Source organism: Terrapene carolina, unplaced genomic scaffold (assembly GCF_002925995.2).
Source record: "Terrapene carolina triunguis isolate 2854851 unplaced genomic scaffold, T_m_triunguis-2.0 Scaffold34021, whole genome shotgun sequence".
NCBI classification, from domain to species: Eukaryota; Metazoa; Chordata; order Testudines; family Emydidae; genus Terrapene; species Terrapene triunguis.
Window position 1 is genome coordinate 4,089,266 of NW_020698372.1, and position 19,373 is coordinate 4,108,638.

Consider the following 19,373-nt stretch of genomic DNA (forward strand, 5'->3'; position numbering starts at 1 on the left):
GTTCACTTGCAGATTGAAATTCACTGAGCTGAACCTTCAAGTCCTCCCCATTTAGGTCCCCTTCTCAAGCCCCAGGACCTCCCTATTGATAGTGCCCACTATGGATGAGGCAGGATATCTTAGTAACAGTATGAATCCTATGCAATATTATTTGTCCTTGAATATAGTGTTCCTTCTGCTGTATGTACACATGCAGTTTCTTCCAGGCTGAATAAACAGTAGGTCCAAGAATTCACCTCAGGCAATATGGAGGAGCATAATGCACACCACTTATATCCAGCCTTACTTAGACCCTTGGAAACTACATCAGCCATGGCGAAACACTCCAGAAGCTAGCCCAGAGACCAGTTTAAAAACTGTGTGTGTAATGGCATGGATTTACCTAAACTATAGAAGCAAAAAACAACCAGCTACTAACAAAGGAACTCTGAGGTTAAGAAAACATAAAATCCAGAATCACTTTGAGCTGAGAGGAAGTCTCCCCACTTACAGCTCGCCACAAAAAGAAAGGAACTGAGGCAGTTAGGGCTGCCTGTCCTTTTATAAGCCCAGCTTATACATTTTTTGGTGCTAAAAGAGTGCTCATTTGGCCTGTCAGAGGCTGGCTAGCTCTTAAAGGCAAGCTGGACTCAACCTTAACCATGGTCTAGCAACTTAGGGGTAACTAGTGATCCCAGCTGGGCGTGATGGAGCTTAATTAGAATGACTGACCCCGGCTGTGGAGGACAATTTAAACAGAGCTGAACTCAGTCAGAGGGAGGAGACTCAGCAGAGAGGAATAAAGAGGGTTCTTTTCCTGGGGAAGTCAGGCTGGAAGAGACCCACAGGGATCAGGTTAGGGTCCTGTGATCCCTGGGGAAGAGAGGCAATGTGGGGAAACCTGCTGGGGAAGGAGCAGCCTACAAGAAACTGTGTAGGGCCCAGGAGTAGAGGCAAAGCAGAAGAACATAGAGTGGCCTGAGAGGGGCAGAAGAAGTTATTAGTTTAGAGATTTATTTTGAATTTACAGTTGGATCTTTTGTTATCCTGGAAGGGAACTGAACTTTTAATTGACCTGGCTAGAGAGCTAGGCCATGGAAGACCCAGACAGAGAGAGGCCATTATGGGACCAAGAAAGTGGACTGCCTGCAATGCTATCTCTAGGCACGAAGGGAGGAGGAGCAGGAGGTAAGGGCACACTAGAACATGGCCCCACAGACAGTGCTTTCCAGAATGTTCTTGAAGCTCAGCATTGCTTCCCACACCTGTGAATATGCCAAAGCAACTCTCTCAAACTTATCAGTTAGTGATGAGTAACTTCTCTGTCATTAATTGCATCCGAAGAAGTGAGGTTTTTACTCACGAAAGCTTATGCCCAAATAAATCTGTTAGTCTTTAAGGTGCCACCAGACTCCTTGTTGTTTCTCTGTCATTGAGCTCCGATTGCCAAGTGAATATCAAGGGATTGGTTCCCTTTCATCCCCTCATGGCTCATTTCACAACCACCACAATGAGCTGAACCCGCCAAGGTCTCGTAAGCCCTAATAATTCCAATAGAACAAAGAGCAGATTTCCTTCTACAGTGCACTTTCTGCTGGTCAACAGACACACTTCACTAATTAAACTTATGAGGGTGTCCCACTTACAGCACTAACCCTTAGGGGTACAGTCTATACACCACGGGGCTTAGCATAGCTGCCACTGCAGTGAGACAGACGTGTTTACCTCTCCCACTGTCCTGTAGAGTGAAGTTGGGGTTAGGGGGAAGGTTGCTTTCTGCTTATCCAATAGCCCCTTAGGATGATTTCTGTGGGGGAGGGTGCAGCACTCCCTCCTAATGCAAGCAGAAGAGAGCAACATGGGTGACAGCATATTTTTAGACTAGTAATAGGTGCTTGAATTCCCCTTGCCCCATAGTGCTTTGCACTTATGGGCCACTAATAGGAACATTCTTCAGTCTTTCAGCTCTCAAGGACTCTCACAGTTTCATTTACGTCCATCCTGTGATTTTTGCACTTAAACATCTCGTTCCATCAAGATTTTCCTCCCAGTCTCAGCAAACTGCCTCCCTGTTCCTTAAAGTTTCCCATGTGTGGCTTGATTTATTACGACTGACACTTTTTATTCAAACTGTATGCCATGGAGCCATCAGTTCTGCATTTAAAAAAGGGATGTGTCAAGACTTCAGTGCCTGCTACAGCAGGTCATACTTTACCCGAGGCCTTCTCAATCTCCCATCCAGTACCCTTCCTTTGTGTACTCTCTTTCAATAGTAAGGAAGTGATGGAAGTTTTCTAGAGTTAAATACCCACCCTTCTCTTTCGCTGCCACTTTGAAAAAATTGCCCTGCTATGGAATTTGGGCAAAGAATAAGCAACCTGAAGAAGCCAGAGATTCAAACTGTGTGTGTGAACCATGTTCATGAATCTTGCTTTTGTGGAAATCTCAGCTTTTATGTCCCAGCCTCCATTTTGACTCCCCCCTCCCCTTTCTTTTTGTTAGACTTGTTTGATTTCCTGAGAGTTTTCCTCAAAACAACCTCTAAACTGCTATTTGGGGGGTTCCTTTTATCCTTTCGGGCTGCTTTATGAGAAGCCCTCCAGGAAAGCTATGAAGTACGCCTCTTACATCCTTCAGGCACTTTTTAATAAATAGGAAAAACATGGCTTCTTTTACATCTATTCACCATCTCTCAGTGACACTTAAAAGTGCTGCTTTAGGGTTCATTATATGCTCCCTACTTTCTTTGTCTCTGGCCCTTGACACAGTCATGCTACAGAGTGGTTTTGTAACCCAGAAACAAACTGCATTCAGAATTCATCACACACTTACCAGGCTTAACAAGCTAAAGCAAGTGAACCTTCAGGGGCTTGGGGTCTAATCCCACTCCCACGGAGTTCAGCAGGATCAGTACAATGCCCTTGTTTGCCAAGGGCAAAATTGTGGCTTTAAGCAACCACCCCTAAAGGAGGCGCTGTGTTTTGCAGTCATGGCTCCTGCTACAACCCTTATAGCACTCTGTCCCTCATGCCATGCTAGCTCCACTGCTGGGTGCAGAAGGAGGGCAGGGCCGTGACCCTGTTTTCGTACTCTTTCTCCTGTCCCATGCCTTTGGGAGTTTCTTGAGCCCTATGATGCTAGAAACCATTGGTTCTTGGACTGGAACTGTTCCTGGCCTTTGCACAGGGGCAACAAAGAATGGTGGGTGCTTTTTCACACTGCCCTTCCCACCTTGACCTCTGTGCAGTGCCAGACACAATCTGGCCCAGGAGTTGCAGCTTCTACTTTTCATTTGTTAGCCATAGCCATTGAGAGATATTTCATTATGATTAAAAGGAGATCTTATAATGCAAATAAAAATGCAGGTTCTTCCTTCTTATTAGTACATGTTGGCTTATTTCATTTCCATGAGTACCTTACCAGTCCTATATTGTGTGGAGTTTATGCAATGCTGATAGAGCCAACAAGTTTCTGTTTGGTGGAAAGCATAGGATGAGATGCCCCTTAGACATGAGCGGTCATCAGATGGCTAAAAGACTATCTCCTTCTCAAGCAGTATACCCCAAAGCAGTCTGTCTCTGGAGGACAGCAAAGAGGAGGAAGACCATCAGGTAATGCTTTGTGCCTGATGCACACTACAATTGCACACTGCTAAAACAAGATCATTTACCCATAAGTTCAAACAACCACTCCCTGAACCACAGGAACTGAATATGAAATCCAAGAAGAACCTGCTGTTGCTCACATGCTTCTCCTTTTGTTGTCAAATTCAGTGAAACATAATATTCAATGCAGAGGTTGAGGTTGACTGAGAGTTAAGCATCCTATACCAACCTGTGTTACCAGATGAAAGGCTGGGACATTTATCATTCTTCAAAAGATCTAGATATTTTAGTGCCCAGGATGAGCAATCATATTTGCAATGTTTGAGGGTGGAGGGGGGCACGACATGTGCCTCCCAAGATTTCTGCCTTCCATTAAGTGCAGAGGTTTTAGGGCTCACAAGCACTTTGTAGTTAGATATGGCGTCAGACTAAGCATTTTTAATTACACTTTGTTGTAGGACTACTGTTCCCTTGGCCATCTCACAAAACAAGATGCCGTTCTCTCAGGGAGCATTATTTCTACTGAACAAAACAAAATTATGCATCATGCTTGACCTGCCTGTAGCATTTTAATAGATAAAAATCTCTCACACACACAATTTACAGAATCACAACCATTAGAGAGAGAACAGACCTTTTAGCTTGTCTAGTCTGTTTTACCACCACCCTTTTCTGAATCCAGGGCAGAATTGTACCCTGGAACATATTACTCTATTGTTTCTTCTGTCCAGTTTTTAATATTCCAGGCAATCAGGCTTTCACCATCTCCCCTTGGAGATGAATGCCACTGTCTGGTAGATCAAATACGTATCTATACTATACTAATACTATAATACTGTCAGCTCCTACAACATCAAGAGACTTGGTTTCTCACAAGGCAATTCTATCCTGTCTCTCTAAATAACAAAGGGCAGGTGAGACGTAATATCTTCTATTGGACCAACTTCTGTTTGTGAAAGACCTGAAGAAGAGCTCAGTGGAGCTTGAAAGCTTTACTCTTTTGCCAAAGAAGTTGGTCCAATAAAAGATATTACCTCACCCACCTTGTGTCTCTCAGATCCTGCAACCAACATAGCTACAACACCACTGCGGACAACTTTGGTATTTAGGTAGTTCAGTACAAAATGACACCAAGTATTGGACAAGCCACAAGTCCTCTCAGAACTACCCCTCTCTCTGCCGTTCCTCCCTCCCCCCCAACCTCCACCTCACAGCCTGCTTCTGGGAAACCTAAGCAAGTGGTTGTAGTCAGGGTATTTTTCACTCTCAACCTTGTTATAATCACTCAAACATTAAACATCGTGCCAAGGTGTAACTAGGCCAGTGGGCAGATACAGCAGCTGGAGAAATAAAATAAACCCGCACACTGTAGACCTTTTCCTCATAGCTGACTGTATTATTCAAAGATTCAAAACAAGAGCAAAATAATTCCAAACACTTGGTAACCACCACCAGAGGCCTTTCCAGCTTTCAGCGAGAGAGGAGAGGAGAGGTGGCCCAGAGTGCATAACTTCCCCTTTGTTTTCATAGCTGCACAGGTTACCTACTCAATAGGCAGGCAATCTGGGTTGTACTTGGAATCCCCTAACACACTAGGACTTAATAAGCACCTTTATACCTTGGCAAACCAAGCAACAGCAGATAATTTTTGTATAAATTATTTTCCCCTCTCGTTTCATATAGCCCTCCTATGCAGAGTTTGATATTAGTGGTAACGTGTTGGGCTTAATCTTCAATCAAGGAATGATCTGGTAAGATATCTTTGCTTTCGCCCCCCCACCCCCCACAACCCTTGGAATGGAAAAATCCTTAACAGCACTAAGAATTCAAGAGATTGGTAATGCAGCTAGACTTTCCAAACTGGATGGACTGATTTGCATGGGTTTTTGTTTGTTTTAAAGAAGTTTGACTTCTGTTCCTTGCTATTAAAAAACAAAACAAAAAACCCAGCTCATTCCTCACCTTCATGTACAAATATCTGGCCGATTTTAAATGGAAATTAGTACTGCAGACCCTGACCTACTCCTTTTATAGGATTATTTTTGGATGATAAAATTGACCTTCCCCCCCCAGATTATAGATCTCTTAAGGATGACACCATAACCTAGTTTGATTTTTCTGTTGGGGAGGGAGATCTGCATGCTTTGAGCGTGTTACCAGGTGGTAAAAGTCAATTGGGTGGAGGTTGGGCTGGAATAAGGCAATCTGGGGCCAGAGGCACAACCCAACATGGGGGACCCACACAGCCATCACCAAGCAGTGGCCCCCTTCTGCCTTCACAGTGTTGGGAGCAGTGGCAGGTGTCCCCTCAAAGCAGCAGCCGAGGAACGTCTGCTCTAGTGATAAATAGCTGGCTCTAGTGGTTACTACTGCCCCCTCTGCTGGAGACAGTCTGCAGACTTAGGCAGATGTCTCTGTACTAGTTACACTCAGTTCACATTTTCATGGTTTTCTTTCCCAACCAGGAAGGCTAGAAACTTTGTTTTAAATGAAAGGTTTGATTCTGATGCACTCATGTCTCTACACATATGCCAGCAGAGGGTGGATGCTCTTTCGGGAGTGGTCATTTTCTGCATGTGGGGGGTGGAAGGGAAATGAGAGCAGCATAAACTGACCTAGTTGGAATCATATCCATGTATACCTGTCACCTACGCCAACGTGTTTGCTGATCCTGAAGTAGAACCCTAGTCTAGGTAACAGTGCTCTCTGTTTTTTGTTTTGTTTTTTTAGGATGGGATCCTTTTATGCACCTGGACTGGTTGGTATAAACGTGCTGCGCTTACTAACCTCCATGTATTTTCAGTGCTGGGCAGTTATGAGTAGCAATGTCCCTCATGAACGCGTGTTCAAAGCATCCAAATCCAATAATTTTTATATGGGACTCTTGCTGTTGATCCTGTTCCTAAGCCTACTGCCAGTGGCCTACACCATAATGTCCCTCCCTCCTTCCTTTGACTGTGGACCATTCAGGTATGAAATAACGACAAGCCTGAATTATTCTTCTGCTTTTATGCAAAAAAAATAGTGTAATAAGTTATACAGTCCTTGTTGGGCAACATGCCAAATACTTTTATTCTGGTCTAGTTACATTCTTCTTTAGAACATGCACCAGAGCATCATGACCAATATTGAGTTGCAAACAAACAGTCATCTGGGGTGACAAACCTACTCCTAGATAGCAGAATTCACTGAGTCTCCTGCTATCTCCAAAACCAAAGTATCCCATAAAACCCCGACACCTATTCCTGTCGTTCCTCCTGAAAAAGTGCAATGGGAACCAACAGAGGATTTTAGAGCATATCCATGGAGGATGGATGTCTGTGTCTGAATATGATGCCCTAGAATAAAAAGTCCTGAACACACATTTCAGTGTTATGCAAACAAAAAGGAGTCCCAAACGCCATCTTTCAAGAGCTTCCCTATAGTCAATAGCTACCGCAACATGTGATCATTTTTGTATTTGGTGGAGGAATAACAGAAACCAGATTGTTCTGAGCTTCTCTGTTGCTACTTTATTAATGGTATTTCTCCCTGTGTTTCCAAACCAGCACTGCACAGAGTGTTCAAGGGACTGGATTAATATGCCCATGAGCTTGGATTTGATTTAGTAACATTATTTCCTGGTGCACACTGAGCCTGACTCAGCAAGGAGCCAGATTGGAACAAATTGTTTCTTTAGTTGCACTGTCTTAGCTTCTTCAATTGCTAATGGAGAATGTCAGCAGAAATCTGAGGAGAGCTGGAGAATGAGAGAAAATACCAAGATTTTCTTAATTTAGAGACCAGACTAGCAGGATTTAATTATCTTGCCCTTTAAAAGTACATCACAATATCCAGCCCTGTGTTCTCAATCCTGCCCTCACGTACACAAACACCCATTATTATGTAACTTGTATATCATCAGCTACTAGGTGGCTCAGGGAAACTAGTGAGGAGATACAGAAGCTTTCATGTTGAGGTTGCCAGTTCAGTCTAGCATAGGAAACCAGCAACTGTGACTTGTTACCATCTGATGATTGTTGAGTTGTTATGTTGAAATGAGTTAGAAATCTCCTCCCACGGCAGGGCTCTAGATCACAAAAGCTACCAGACTATCTGGAAACTTTTTGGCAGACTCAGGAGAGATGACAGAACTACTTTCCCCCTTTTTCCTCCACCCGCCCCCCACCCTCTATTTCCTAGGCTGATTTGTGTTAGTGGAACAGTGCAGGAAACTTCATTCCTCATGCAGTACCTGGTTTATAAAACACAAGTACTTCAATCTCCAGAACCACTGAGCCAACACCTTTCACAGACATGACAGTCACATGCAGGGCTGGCCCTTGGTGTTTTGCTGCCCAAGGTAGAAAACATTTTTCATGCCACATGAGCAGCCAAGTGGGGGGGTCCCCCCACTGAGTGGACACATGAAAGTAAAAAGCCCAATAATATCAACTATGGTACTTGCACACAGTCATGCACTACTCTCAGAGACAGAATCTGTATATAGGCAGATGTGAGTGGTGTACCTGAACCATAAGAGATTTTTCAAAGTCCATAAATCAATTCACAACAATCCCCAAGCGTTGTCTGAAGCATTAAAGAATTATTTCAAAACTTGAAGCCTCTCGTTCAAAATCCACTCGTATCTGCCTTGTTCAACCCTCTCAGCACAGCTCCCACCATAATGTTGAGGATTTGGCTAGTAATGTACCATACGTGACTAATGCAGATGGATGAAATTGTGGCACTGGTTCAGCCTGTCTCTGTTGATCCTTGTCATGAGGATGGACTGTGACTTCTTCCAAATTGGAGTCCAGAATAATTATTTTAGATCTTAAATAACCAAGAATACAGTGAGTCTAAGGAGTATGAGTAGGGCTAAAACTACCCACAGAAATGGTCACTATTTGAATCCAACACTGATTCACAGAATTGTAAGTGTTGAATTCTACGAAAGAAACCTCCTTGCTTATCTAGCCCATCCCCTTTCCTGTGTATGATTATTTCATTTGCACACAGCAGATTCTCTAATGCTTTATTCAGTCTAGTTTAAAATTACTCCTTCAGTGGGCTTCCTATTAAGTGATAATCACAGCTTGCTATTTTTGATCTTACTTAGCTGTTCTTGAAGTTGGCTCATTAGTTAAGAAAGCATTGATTTGCATAAGCAGAGCTATCTCCACAACAAAAAGGCCATCTTCAATGTGATATGAAAGTCACAAATCTCAGATTTTTTTTTTTTAAAGTCTGTAGGATTTGTGTGGATTCAAGGGAAATAAATAAGTAGAGCTCATGAAATAACTTGGAGAGGTAACATATACATATATATTAGTGCTTGAAGCAAGTTACCCTTGTAGAGGTCATTCACATAATCAATACCACTAAAGACAGGTAATTAGAACTCAAGAAAGAGTGGCTGGACTGAAAGATATTTGTAAGTAAGTCACTTCAACGGTATTTTAATATCTAAAGTCTCAGTAGCAAACAACATGTTGACAGACAATGAAAGAATTTTATTGTTCTTTATAAAAATCTTTTAAAGTTGTTTAACAAGGCACTACTGTGGCCTTTCAGTAACCAGCTACAATGTGTAATTGGTCGTTTTATCTTTCCAGTGGAAAGAAAAGAATGTATGATGTCATCCAAGAGACCATCAGGCAGGATTTTCCACTTTTTATAGCCAAGATCTTCAGTTATGTGGCAAATCCGGGACTGATTATACCTGCAGTTCTTCTTATGGTGTAAGTTATATTTGCAATAATACAGGTAGGAGGGAAGGGAGACTTGAGAGATCATGTAAAAAGCGACAAAAGAGTCCTGTGGCACCTTATAGACTAACAGAAGTATTCGAGCATAAGCTTTTGTGGGTGAATACCCACTTCGTCAGACACATGTGGTGGAAATTTCCAGAGGCAGGTATAAATATGCAGGCAAGAATCAGTCTAGAGAGAACGAGGTTAGTTCAAATCAGGGAGGATGAGACCCTCTTCTAGCAGTTGAGATGTGAACACCAAGGGAAGAGAAACTGCTTTTGTAGTTGGCTAGCCATTCACAGTCTTTGTTTAATCCTGAGCGGATGGTGTCAAATTTGCAAATGAACTGAAGCTCAGCAGTTTCTCTTTGGAGTCTGGTCCTGAAGTTTTTTTTGCTGCAGGATGGCTACTTTTAAATCTGCTATTGTGTGTCTAGGGAGGTTGAAGTGTTCTCCTACAGGTTTTTGTATATTGCCATTCCTAACATTCTGACTTGTGTCCATTTATCCTTTTACGTAGGGATTGTCCAGTTTGGCCGATGCCAGCAATGCCCCTCTGCTATGTACAGTCTATAAGGTGCCACAGGACTCTTTGTTGCTTTTGACAGATCCAGACTAACACGGCTACCCCTCTGATACTTGAGAGATCATGAGGTTTTAATGAGATACACAGCCTTTTATCTCTAGATTGCAACTAGATAGCCTAGATCAGCAGTGATTAGTGCATGTAGCTTTAAGGACCGTTGTGATTATTTGTAGTTTCTATATTTTTAATGTCTGGAACATTCCGCATGGCAGAGTTCAAAAGATTTGCTGCTTGAAAGCAGCTGGAGTTGGCTGCAGTTGGAATTTAGGAATGAAGTAGCTTGGAACTAAGAACCCTTCTCACTGCTTTAACTTGACTATTTTTTGTTGCTTTATTGCTTGGGTGTTTTTCTGAGCCAATTAAAGTGGCAGATAAACTGAAAGGCACAGTTGGCTTATCAGATTTTCAGAGACATAACAGCTACTATCTGAAAGTTTTTCAGTAGCTAGTGTGAACAAGCATCTACATAGCTAAAACTACCAAGGCTGTGGCCACTTGCAGTCATTAATTATGGCACATTGATTGTGCCATAATTAATGACTGCAAGTGGCCACAGCCTTGGTTTAATGTCTCATCCACTTCTTTCTCAGGAATAATTAGGTAGCTTTGAATCATTTATAGTCACTGATTTCCTGCCTCCCTCCTTATAATCCATCAGCTCCTACCACCACCCCTGCTATTGTACATACAGTTAGATAGATCCAAACTGGGACCAGTCCCTTACATTGATCCTGCTCCAACATATAACGAGATTAAAAAGAGAAAATGCAGCTGCCAGCATTTCACTTAGCTCTGAAATATACTGCATCTCTTCCTCCTAAATGAAGCAGATAAGGCAACCTGCAATGCGGCCTTAATACAAAAAAATAACCTCTGCAAACAGTGGCTGGTGAATCATAAATTTATATTAGCTTGGTTTTAGTGGCAGGCAGCCACTCATAAAATGTGCTCTCCCTTTCTAAGGACTGAATTAGTTTGTTCCCGCTCCACCCCCTCTCCTCTCACAATTCCCCCTCCTTTTCCAGAAACAATTTTAGATGTCTCCAATTCATTTACACTCTGTGTCTCAATTGCCAGAGAGTACATTGTAGATATTACACTTTGTGGGCATGTCTTCACTACCCGCCGAGCCGGCGGGTAGCAATCGGTCTATCGGGGATCGACTTACCGCATCTAGTGAAGACGCAGTAAAATCGATCCCTGATCGCTCTGCCGTCGACTCCGGAAATCCACCTCGGCAAGAGGCGGCAGCGGAGTCGGCGGCAGCGGTCGACTTTCCTGCGTCCTCACCGCCAGGTAAGCCGACCTAAAATACGCAACTTCAGCTACGGTATTCATGTAGCTGAAGTTGCGTATCTTAGGTCGGACCCCCGCTGTAGTGTAGACCCAGTCTGAGTGAAATTGTTTTGTCTCAGTTTCCTCTCTACTTCTAGTTGCCTCATTTTTCTGGGGGAAGCTATTTTACATAAACAAGGTTTATGGATAGGTAACCAACCCTCACTTGGGCCAATAGTAGGATTTGAACTCAGGACCTACAGAGCTGAAAATGTGACCTTTACTGCTGGAGTTAAATAACTCACCCCCTTATGGAAAGTAGTAGCAGACTCAAACCTCTAATGTGGACCAGCCACTAGCCTGGGAGAACAATCCACACACACCTAGTGCAAGTTACTTATATTGCCACAAAAATCAACTGACGAATCACATGATGTGTAAGATGCAGCTTCTCAGAGATCCTACTCCACCACCCTTTTTCCATGGTATTCCTCCGCCTCTCCTTCCCTCCATCAAGTCCCCTTAAGTGAGGATCAAAAGCTGTATGAGCAGATCAGTCCTAAAATGCCCACCGTAATTTCACTCAGAGCCATAAGGTGCAGTGAGGAACTGGAGCAAATCCAGAATAACTGCAACAAATATATGAGAGAGGGAACACAGGCTGACAAAATGCCACAAGTAGATCGGGAATGCATTAATACCCTGATGGGAAAAAAAATTAACCAAGTTCACATCTATTGATTCACTTGTTAAATAGGTTGCTAAACGGGGAGAAGTTCCAAGATTTGAAGATGGTTACTGCTATTAATGAAGGGTTGCCACAGGATTGAAAAGGAAACTGGAATCTGCAGAAAGGAAAAATTGATTTACTCAGAGTAACTCAAAGATCTGGAGAATAAGGGACAGAGAAAACAGAGAGCCAGTGGAGACCACAAGGGCTCTGAAGGAGCAGATTCCAGTGATCTTTTCCAAAAACATGGTTCCTTCAGGCAATTAAGTGCAGTCAGGTCAAAACCAGACATGCAGGGCCTTAGAACCAAAAGCAACAGATTAAAAAACAAAAAATACCTAGGTTAATCATAAAATTCAATTGTGTAGATATGAAACTATTATCTGCTTACAGATAACCAAAAGAGGTTTCCATGAGCACAAGGAAAAAAATTCATTTTCTAAAATGCTGCATCGCTAATCTACAGTAGATGGAGGTTTGCTTAATTACTTAAGTATGTTCTTTCCAGACAGACCTTTTATATACACATTATTCCCCCACCCACCCAGGAAGTATATTAAAAAAAAGGCTTCAAAAGAAACTAGTCATCCTCGACAGACTTGCCCTGTCTAGCAGTGTTTGGATTCACTCTTTTTAAATCTACCCTACAAAAAGCCACCTAACTTGGTTTCCAGCTCACTGAATCTGAGCCATAGCTACGCAGTCAAATTATGAACTGTCAGGAAGCTTTGCTGTTCCAATATTACTTGTTATATACTAGAATTTTTTTTTAAAAGCAGTAGCAGCAAATTGATGGTACTTTTCCAGGAATGGTTTGGAGTCACTGAGCAGATGATGTTTGGATTTTAAAGGAATAAAATCATTCTACAAAAGCAGTAGGAGACATTTTTGACAACCAAAATATTATGGGCTGGCTGGCGGCAGTGGGGATGAGACAGTCCCCGACACTTCAGCATGTTTTAAAATATGTACCTCTCTGTGAGCCAAAGGCTGCCTGCCACTGCCAGTACATCTCCTCTGATCCCTTTGACTTTTGATTTCCTCTAGTGTGGCTCCTACCTTTAAATTTTATTTTATTTTGGGGGGGCTTGTCCTCTTTGTGAGAGAAAGAATCAAGCCCAAAGCCCACGACTGTACTCAAAACTGGCTCTAGTTTACACTGGTTTCCCAACCTGTGTCTATTAGTAAGAGTTCAGTTGCAGGCTGTGGACTGGAGCAGTGCCCTGTAGAAGAGGCAAGACTCTTCAGTGGCTAGCCTCAACTTGGAAGAGCTTGGCTCAGTTCCCTGCTTTGCCACAGACTTCCTGGGCAAGTCACTTAGCCTTTGTGTCTCCATTCCCCATCTGTAAAATGGGGATAACAGCACTGCCCTAACTCACAGGGATGTTGTGAGGAAAAATATGTTAAAGACTGCAAGGTGCTTGGGTACTACAGTGAAAGAAGCCATACAAATATCCACAATAGACATCAGCACGCTATTGTTCTCTATTACAGCGTGTGTGGGGCTGCTGTGAAAGTAATGACTGCTCAAAACAGGCCATGTTCATCCCTAGTGTGACTCTCTTGAACTTAGCAGAGCTACACCAGAGAGTCCTTTGGCTCTTTAAATGTAGCCTTTGGGGGTTGGTCTTTATCACAAGATGACTGGGAAGAAGATACTGAAGTTTTCACTGGCCCACCATCACTTTTGCACAATAAGCTTACAAACAGAGCTGCGGGCTTTTGGAACCCACACAGTCTGTGACAAGGAGGCTTCCTTTATTGCCTGGGGGAAGAGGCAATTTGTATAACAGTCTCCAATTTAACTCCCATCTGAGTGCAGTGGCTGGGGAAGGGATGATGGAGCGAGTCAGGGGAAAACAGATTGAAGGTCATTTGTGGAAGGTAGAATAGGGAGGAAGGGTTTTTGAGACTTAGAGTGTTGCCAGTGAGTTAGCCTTTGTGCCCCCCCAAATCCTGTTTGTAGCCAGGGATAACTTTAAAGCTTTTTAACTAGCGATACCTAGTATCTGTAAGATATCTAGTAAGTGCCTCCTCCTCCCTCCCTCCCACCCAACCACAAACACACAGCAGTGACTTGACCATGAGCATTCTACCAGTTCACAGATATTGCAGCTGTTCCCGTTGGTCCTGCTTCTTGTGCTGTGCATCAGACCGCACCCCGATTCTAACACAACTCTTAGATTTTCCAAAATTGGCAAATAACATGTCAAATGCAGCAAACCCGTGCAGCATTGCTTATTTGGGAGGTTCTCCGTGTAATTCAGCTCCTTTGAAAAATATCTTCAGTGTTTTTTTCATCTGAGCACATCCCTTGATGCATGCACATGCAGTAGCTGGAGGAGTTCTCTGCTTACCTCCCTATCCTGTCAGTATAAGATTTTTACTTTTTTTTTTTTTTAAATATTTGTAGCCTAGCCATCTACTATCTGAATGCTGTGGCTGAAGCATATCAGCATGCTAACACAGAACTGAAGAAGAAAATGCAAATGGTATGTATGTGATTTATTCAGTACAGATGTTTCTAAAATACCATGCACTTGCATTTTGACCTAAAGTATTATTTTTAAATAGCTTTTCATTTTAAACCACGTTATGGAACTGCATGATTAAAAAAAGTGAATTTTCTTTATTGTGCATTTCACTTTGGCAGTGTTCAGTAGCTAATTATAATACTGTTCAGTAATGCTTCCTAATAAGTGAATATTAACTCATGCTAAAATTACAATGAAATTTCCCTAGAACTGCATATTATACCCACATAATAAATTCAATGCCCAAATAATTCAGTGTGATTAATGTTAGTATAGTGAATGCCAAAAGGAGGCAGAGATTCGCCAAGGTAGAAAAAGTGCTACCAACGTAACATGTAGGCTTTATAAAAATTACAAAGCAAACAAACAGACTTGCTAACAAGAACAATGACACCTAGGTCTTTGTTATATAGCACCTTTGACCTGTTGCTCTCCAAGCACTTTACAAAGGAGGTCAGTATCGTTAGCTCCATTTTACAGAAAGGCAAACTGAAGTACAGAGCAGTGAAGTGACTTGCCCATGGTCATCCAGCAGGCCAGGAGCAGAGCTAGGAATAGAACCTGGGTTTCTTAAGACCCAGAATTAGAGTCTAGCCCTGCAAGAGGCTGTATCTGCCATTTTACTGGTACAACACAGAATCTTAGTCAGAAGAAGAGTAAAAATTGATGCCACATAAGATATATTCCATGAAATACACCTAGGGATTGATGTAACATTAAGGGTGAGTATGAGCACTCAGGAATCAGCAGCCTCCAGAAATTAAGGCTAAATGTCAACTTCAGCTGTGCCCATGGCTTAAAATACAAACTATATGTGTCTATATAATTTCTCAAATATGATATGGACCAAACCTTAGATACACTGTATGTGGCCTTTAGAGGTACATGAGCTCCTTAAAGCTACACAAATCAACTCCATAATGGGACAAGTGATCATGAATCAGTACAGAAGGGGCCATGAAAGAAAAGGCATTGCTACTCAGAGAGACAGAGACCTCATCAAATGTTGTCACTCTTCGTGCATAGGTAACTCCCCCTCAGGAAATGCATGACACCAAGCAGCTATTTCACAAATCACGTCTCCAACTGCAAATGAAATCTAACCACTTTAATTTGTGCAGCAACGCGACGAGGAGAAAAACAAGAGGAACAACAAAGCTACTACTAGTTCTGCAATACAAGACTTAGACGACTTGCTGGTTCCAAGTGCAAAGAGTGTGAGTCAGCCCAAACCAACAGAAGGTAAAACATATTAGAGAGATTTTTGTCACACTTCAGGGCAACTGCACATATATTTCCCCTCACTGGTCCAGCAAGAACACCCACTCTCAGGCTCCCCTGGCTGCTGCTGCTTTCGAGCAAGACATGCATCTCTCTCCCCTTGTGACCAGGTATCTCCAAGCTGAACAGTTCCCTGCCTGCACGGTGTTATTCCCACCAAGAGACAGATTGAAGAGAAAGCAAGCAGGTCTGCTTAGGCAGAGACTGATAGCGTAACTGTGGGCAGTTACACTATCACACAGCTTTTTCTAAGCAAGGTAGAAGCATTGCAGAGGTAGGTGCGTTACAGAGAAAACATCAAAAACCACCTTACTAGAAATCACCTCCCTCCCCCGGCAATCTCCATCAGTCCTTCCAGACCTTCCCTAAGGATTGGGGCCGGCCCTGTGTTAGTTTAAACTCAGGCTATTGATTCAAAAGTCCTTCCTCTGTCTGTTGGGGCCTGGAGAATCTAGTTTGTGTCTTTGAACTGTGCTCCTGTAACAAGTGATCAGTAGACAAAATGTCACGCCTGGGAGTAAAGCTGCAAAGGCTGAGATAGTTGGTGGGAAGCTGCAATCCCCTCCTCCCCAGTACTTCCTAGGAAATCCACTTCACACATATTGTCCCTAACATTTCCCCAAGGTTTACATGAGTCAGTCTCCTAGAAACGTTACATACAACCCTACAATGCCACATAAAAATGTAACTTTTAATACAATGGACTCCTAAAATACTTAAACTTAATTCAATGAGGTTTGTCCCGGATATTGCTGGAAATTGCCATCGGTCACAATTTTTACCATGGAATGGCTGTGAACATAAAGAAATTGAGCTGAATTCTGTCCTGAGACACACTAGTGCAAGGGGGTTGGATGAGCATAACTAAGGGCAGATTTTGTCTAAGTTTCCCTGCAATACTGGAGGAATAAAGAAGTATATTTTTAATGGGCACATCCTGTGCAACCTTAGGCTATGACTATACTATGGACCTTACAGTGGCACAGCTGTACCGCTATAGCTGTGCTGCTGAAAGGTCTCCCATGTAGCCGCTCTATGCCAGTGGGAGAGAACTCTCCCGTCAGCATAATTAAACTACCCCCCAACAAGCGGCGGTAGCTACGTCAGCAGGAGAGGCTCTTCTGCCAGCATAGCGCTGTCCACACCAGCGCTTTTGCCGGTGAAACTTATGTTGGCCGGGGTGTATTTTTTCACACCCATGACCAACACAAGTTTTCCCGACAAAAGTGGCAGTGTAGAGAAAGCCTTAAGAAAGGTCTTGGAATCCCTCACCTTAGCCCAGTGCCTGGGGAGAACTGCAGAGGAATCCTTTCAACCCAGCTTCCCAAAGGGAAATTATTATTGAGATGCTACTGATACAAGATGTTCCCACTGGGCAGCAGTTTGACGACTCCACAGCAATCCCAGCTCCTCTCAGACTGGGCAGTAAAAGCAGAACTAGGAATCAAATCTGGATGGGTGAGGAGAGTTTCTAAATGTGGGTTGTTGGCAAAAGAAGTTACTTCTATTCAATGGAATAGAAGTTACTTCTATTCAATGGAATAGAACCATTGAATGCAATATTACTTATTGAGGACTTAAAACACATAGATTGTAAGGCCAGAAGGGACCACTGTGACCATGTCGTCTGACCTCCTGTATAACACAGGCCATAGGAATTCATTGAATTAGAGCACATCTTTTAGAAAAAGCATCCAATCTCCATCATACTGCCTGGAGGTGTGCCAGCAGAGCAAGCTAAGCCTATGCATACAGCCAGCTATTCCTACACATGCCATAACACAGCTCATTCTGGAGAAGTACAAATGAGTCTTAATACAGAGGATGGGCCCCAAATCACAATGCTTTGATCTGGAGTTGCCCAATATTTTGGAGAGTTTGGATTGAGGGTTTTGATTCAGGCCCAATCTCTATTTATCGTGTCAGGTGAAATTGCCTTGAGAATATTCTGGGGAAAAAAACCCAGTGAATTCTGAGCTAGGCAGTATCAAGAATTTGAAGTGGAAACATGTTTTAAAACTGCTAAAAAGAGGTCCTACGCCAAGCTGAGTAACTCTTGATGAAACTGAATGGAGCGACAGTGCATAAAGAAGGTTGATGCTATTGATCATTTTAACTTTAGCTGGTGGTTACAGTTAAACACCTTAGCATCTCTTGGATCTTCCCCCCCTTCTGTCCTACTGAATTTGAAATTTCTCGATCAGTTTCATATACATCCTTCCTTAGAGGAGAGATTGTGTCTTTATTTAGGTTAGGGAAAGTACCTTGCACGTTGTGGATGTTAATGAAAATAGATAAAAACCCAATATTACAAATGCATAATAAGCACAAAGGTAGAGGTGTATTATTTATGATGAAGTAAGGACACTGGAACTATTGCCTTTTATAACCGTCAAAATAAAACTGCAAAGGGAACTTGGGCAGACAGGCTGTAGGTACCTAAACTGGATCTTGGCCGGAATACAGGTGCTAACGTCTGCACTTTTGGTTTCTCAGTGTAGACTTCTACAAGAACACAAGTGCATACAGATAGGTTGATTGTGTATAAATAGGGTGATGGCAGGAGCAACTATTGAGGGAGGTGAGGAAGGAGTGTTTGCTTTAAATGAAATGATTTTAATCATCTTGGCTTGTGTTTTTAATTTTTTTTTTTTTTTTTTTTTTTAAATACAAGAGAACAAATCAGACTCTACCAGAAGAAACAGCCCTGCAGGGAAAGAAGGAAGTATGGCAAGAAACAGCAACCTTACCAGCTCTGGGAGAGGAGAAATGCTGGCACCACCACCTTGTGTGACGATAACACGACCGCCGAGGCCTAGTTTAAGGACATCTCACCATAGACAATCAAAACCCGGGGCTTACCAGCAGGGACCATACCCTGGAATGGGCAGGGGGCAGCCGCATTAAAACATCTAATGTAGTTTTGTTTGGGGTATAGGTGTATTGTTTATTTCCATTATATCAGGCATGTTATTCAAACAATTCTAGTCTTATTAAGAAATTATTGCACATTGATCATTAAATGTTGGCTCCGTCTCCAACCAGCTTTATTTAATAATCAGGTAGCACATTTGAGGCAGACAGTATTGATAATTCTTGCGTGGATGGTACCTATCCCCAGGGCCAATATCACCTGCATTGTGGGTACATCTTTTGGTGTTTGATATTTGCTCGTCTCTTGACCGACTTTCAGTTTGTAGACCTAGTAGGGGTTTTAACTTCTCCCCTTGTTATTTAAATCAAAATTCCCCTCCCCCAGAGCGGTTCAGTTCTGAAACAAAAAAAGAACAATGTCTTTCTAACTATAGAGAAGTCCATGGTAAAGAAAGAAAAATCTTGCAAAAGTCAGATTGACGCAAGAGGGTGTCCTGTGTACAGTATTTTATCCAGTACAGTTTCTCCCCATCTCCCACCTCCTCTCCCTGCTCCACCCTCTGCTCCTTTTGGTTTTCACTCTTCCAGCTCTCTGCTCAGTTTACACCCTATTTCCCACCACCACCGTTCCCTCTCTGCTCCTCTTTCACAGTCTCGTCACACGCTGTGCTTGCAATTTGCAACTGCAAATGGGCAGGTTCACTTCTCACGTGGAGGAAAGGCAGAGGTGGGCTAACCCAAGATGTTTGGGAGACTGGAAGTGTCCTGGCCGGTT

The 19,373-nt window shown here is 42.8% G+C and overlaps 1 protein-coding gene across 1 annotated transcript in view; it reads left to right on the forward strand.

Moving 5' to 3' along the window:
- LOC112119297 (transmembrane channel-like protein 2) overlaps window positions 1-18,631 on the forward strand; it is a 53,673-nt gene extending 35,042 nt beyond the window's left edge. Inside the window, exons 15-20 of the mRNA XM_026646054.1 lie at window positions 5,268-5,335; window positions 6,315-6,554; window positions 9,182-9,307; window positions 14,323-14,401; window positions 15,565-15,685; window positions 18,399-18,631. Of these exons, the coding sequence (XP_026501839.1) occupies window positions 5,268-5,335; window positions 6,315-6,554; window positions 9,182-9,307; window positions 14,323-14,401; window positions 15,565-15,685; window positions 18,399-18,631 (867 nt within the window). The remainder of the gene's footprint in view (window positions 1-5,267; window positions 5,336-6,314; window positions 6,555-9,181; window positions 9,308-14,322; window positions 14,402-15,564; window positions 15,686-18,398) is intronic.
- Window positions 18,632-19,373: the final 742 nt, after the last annotated feature.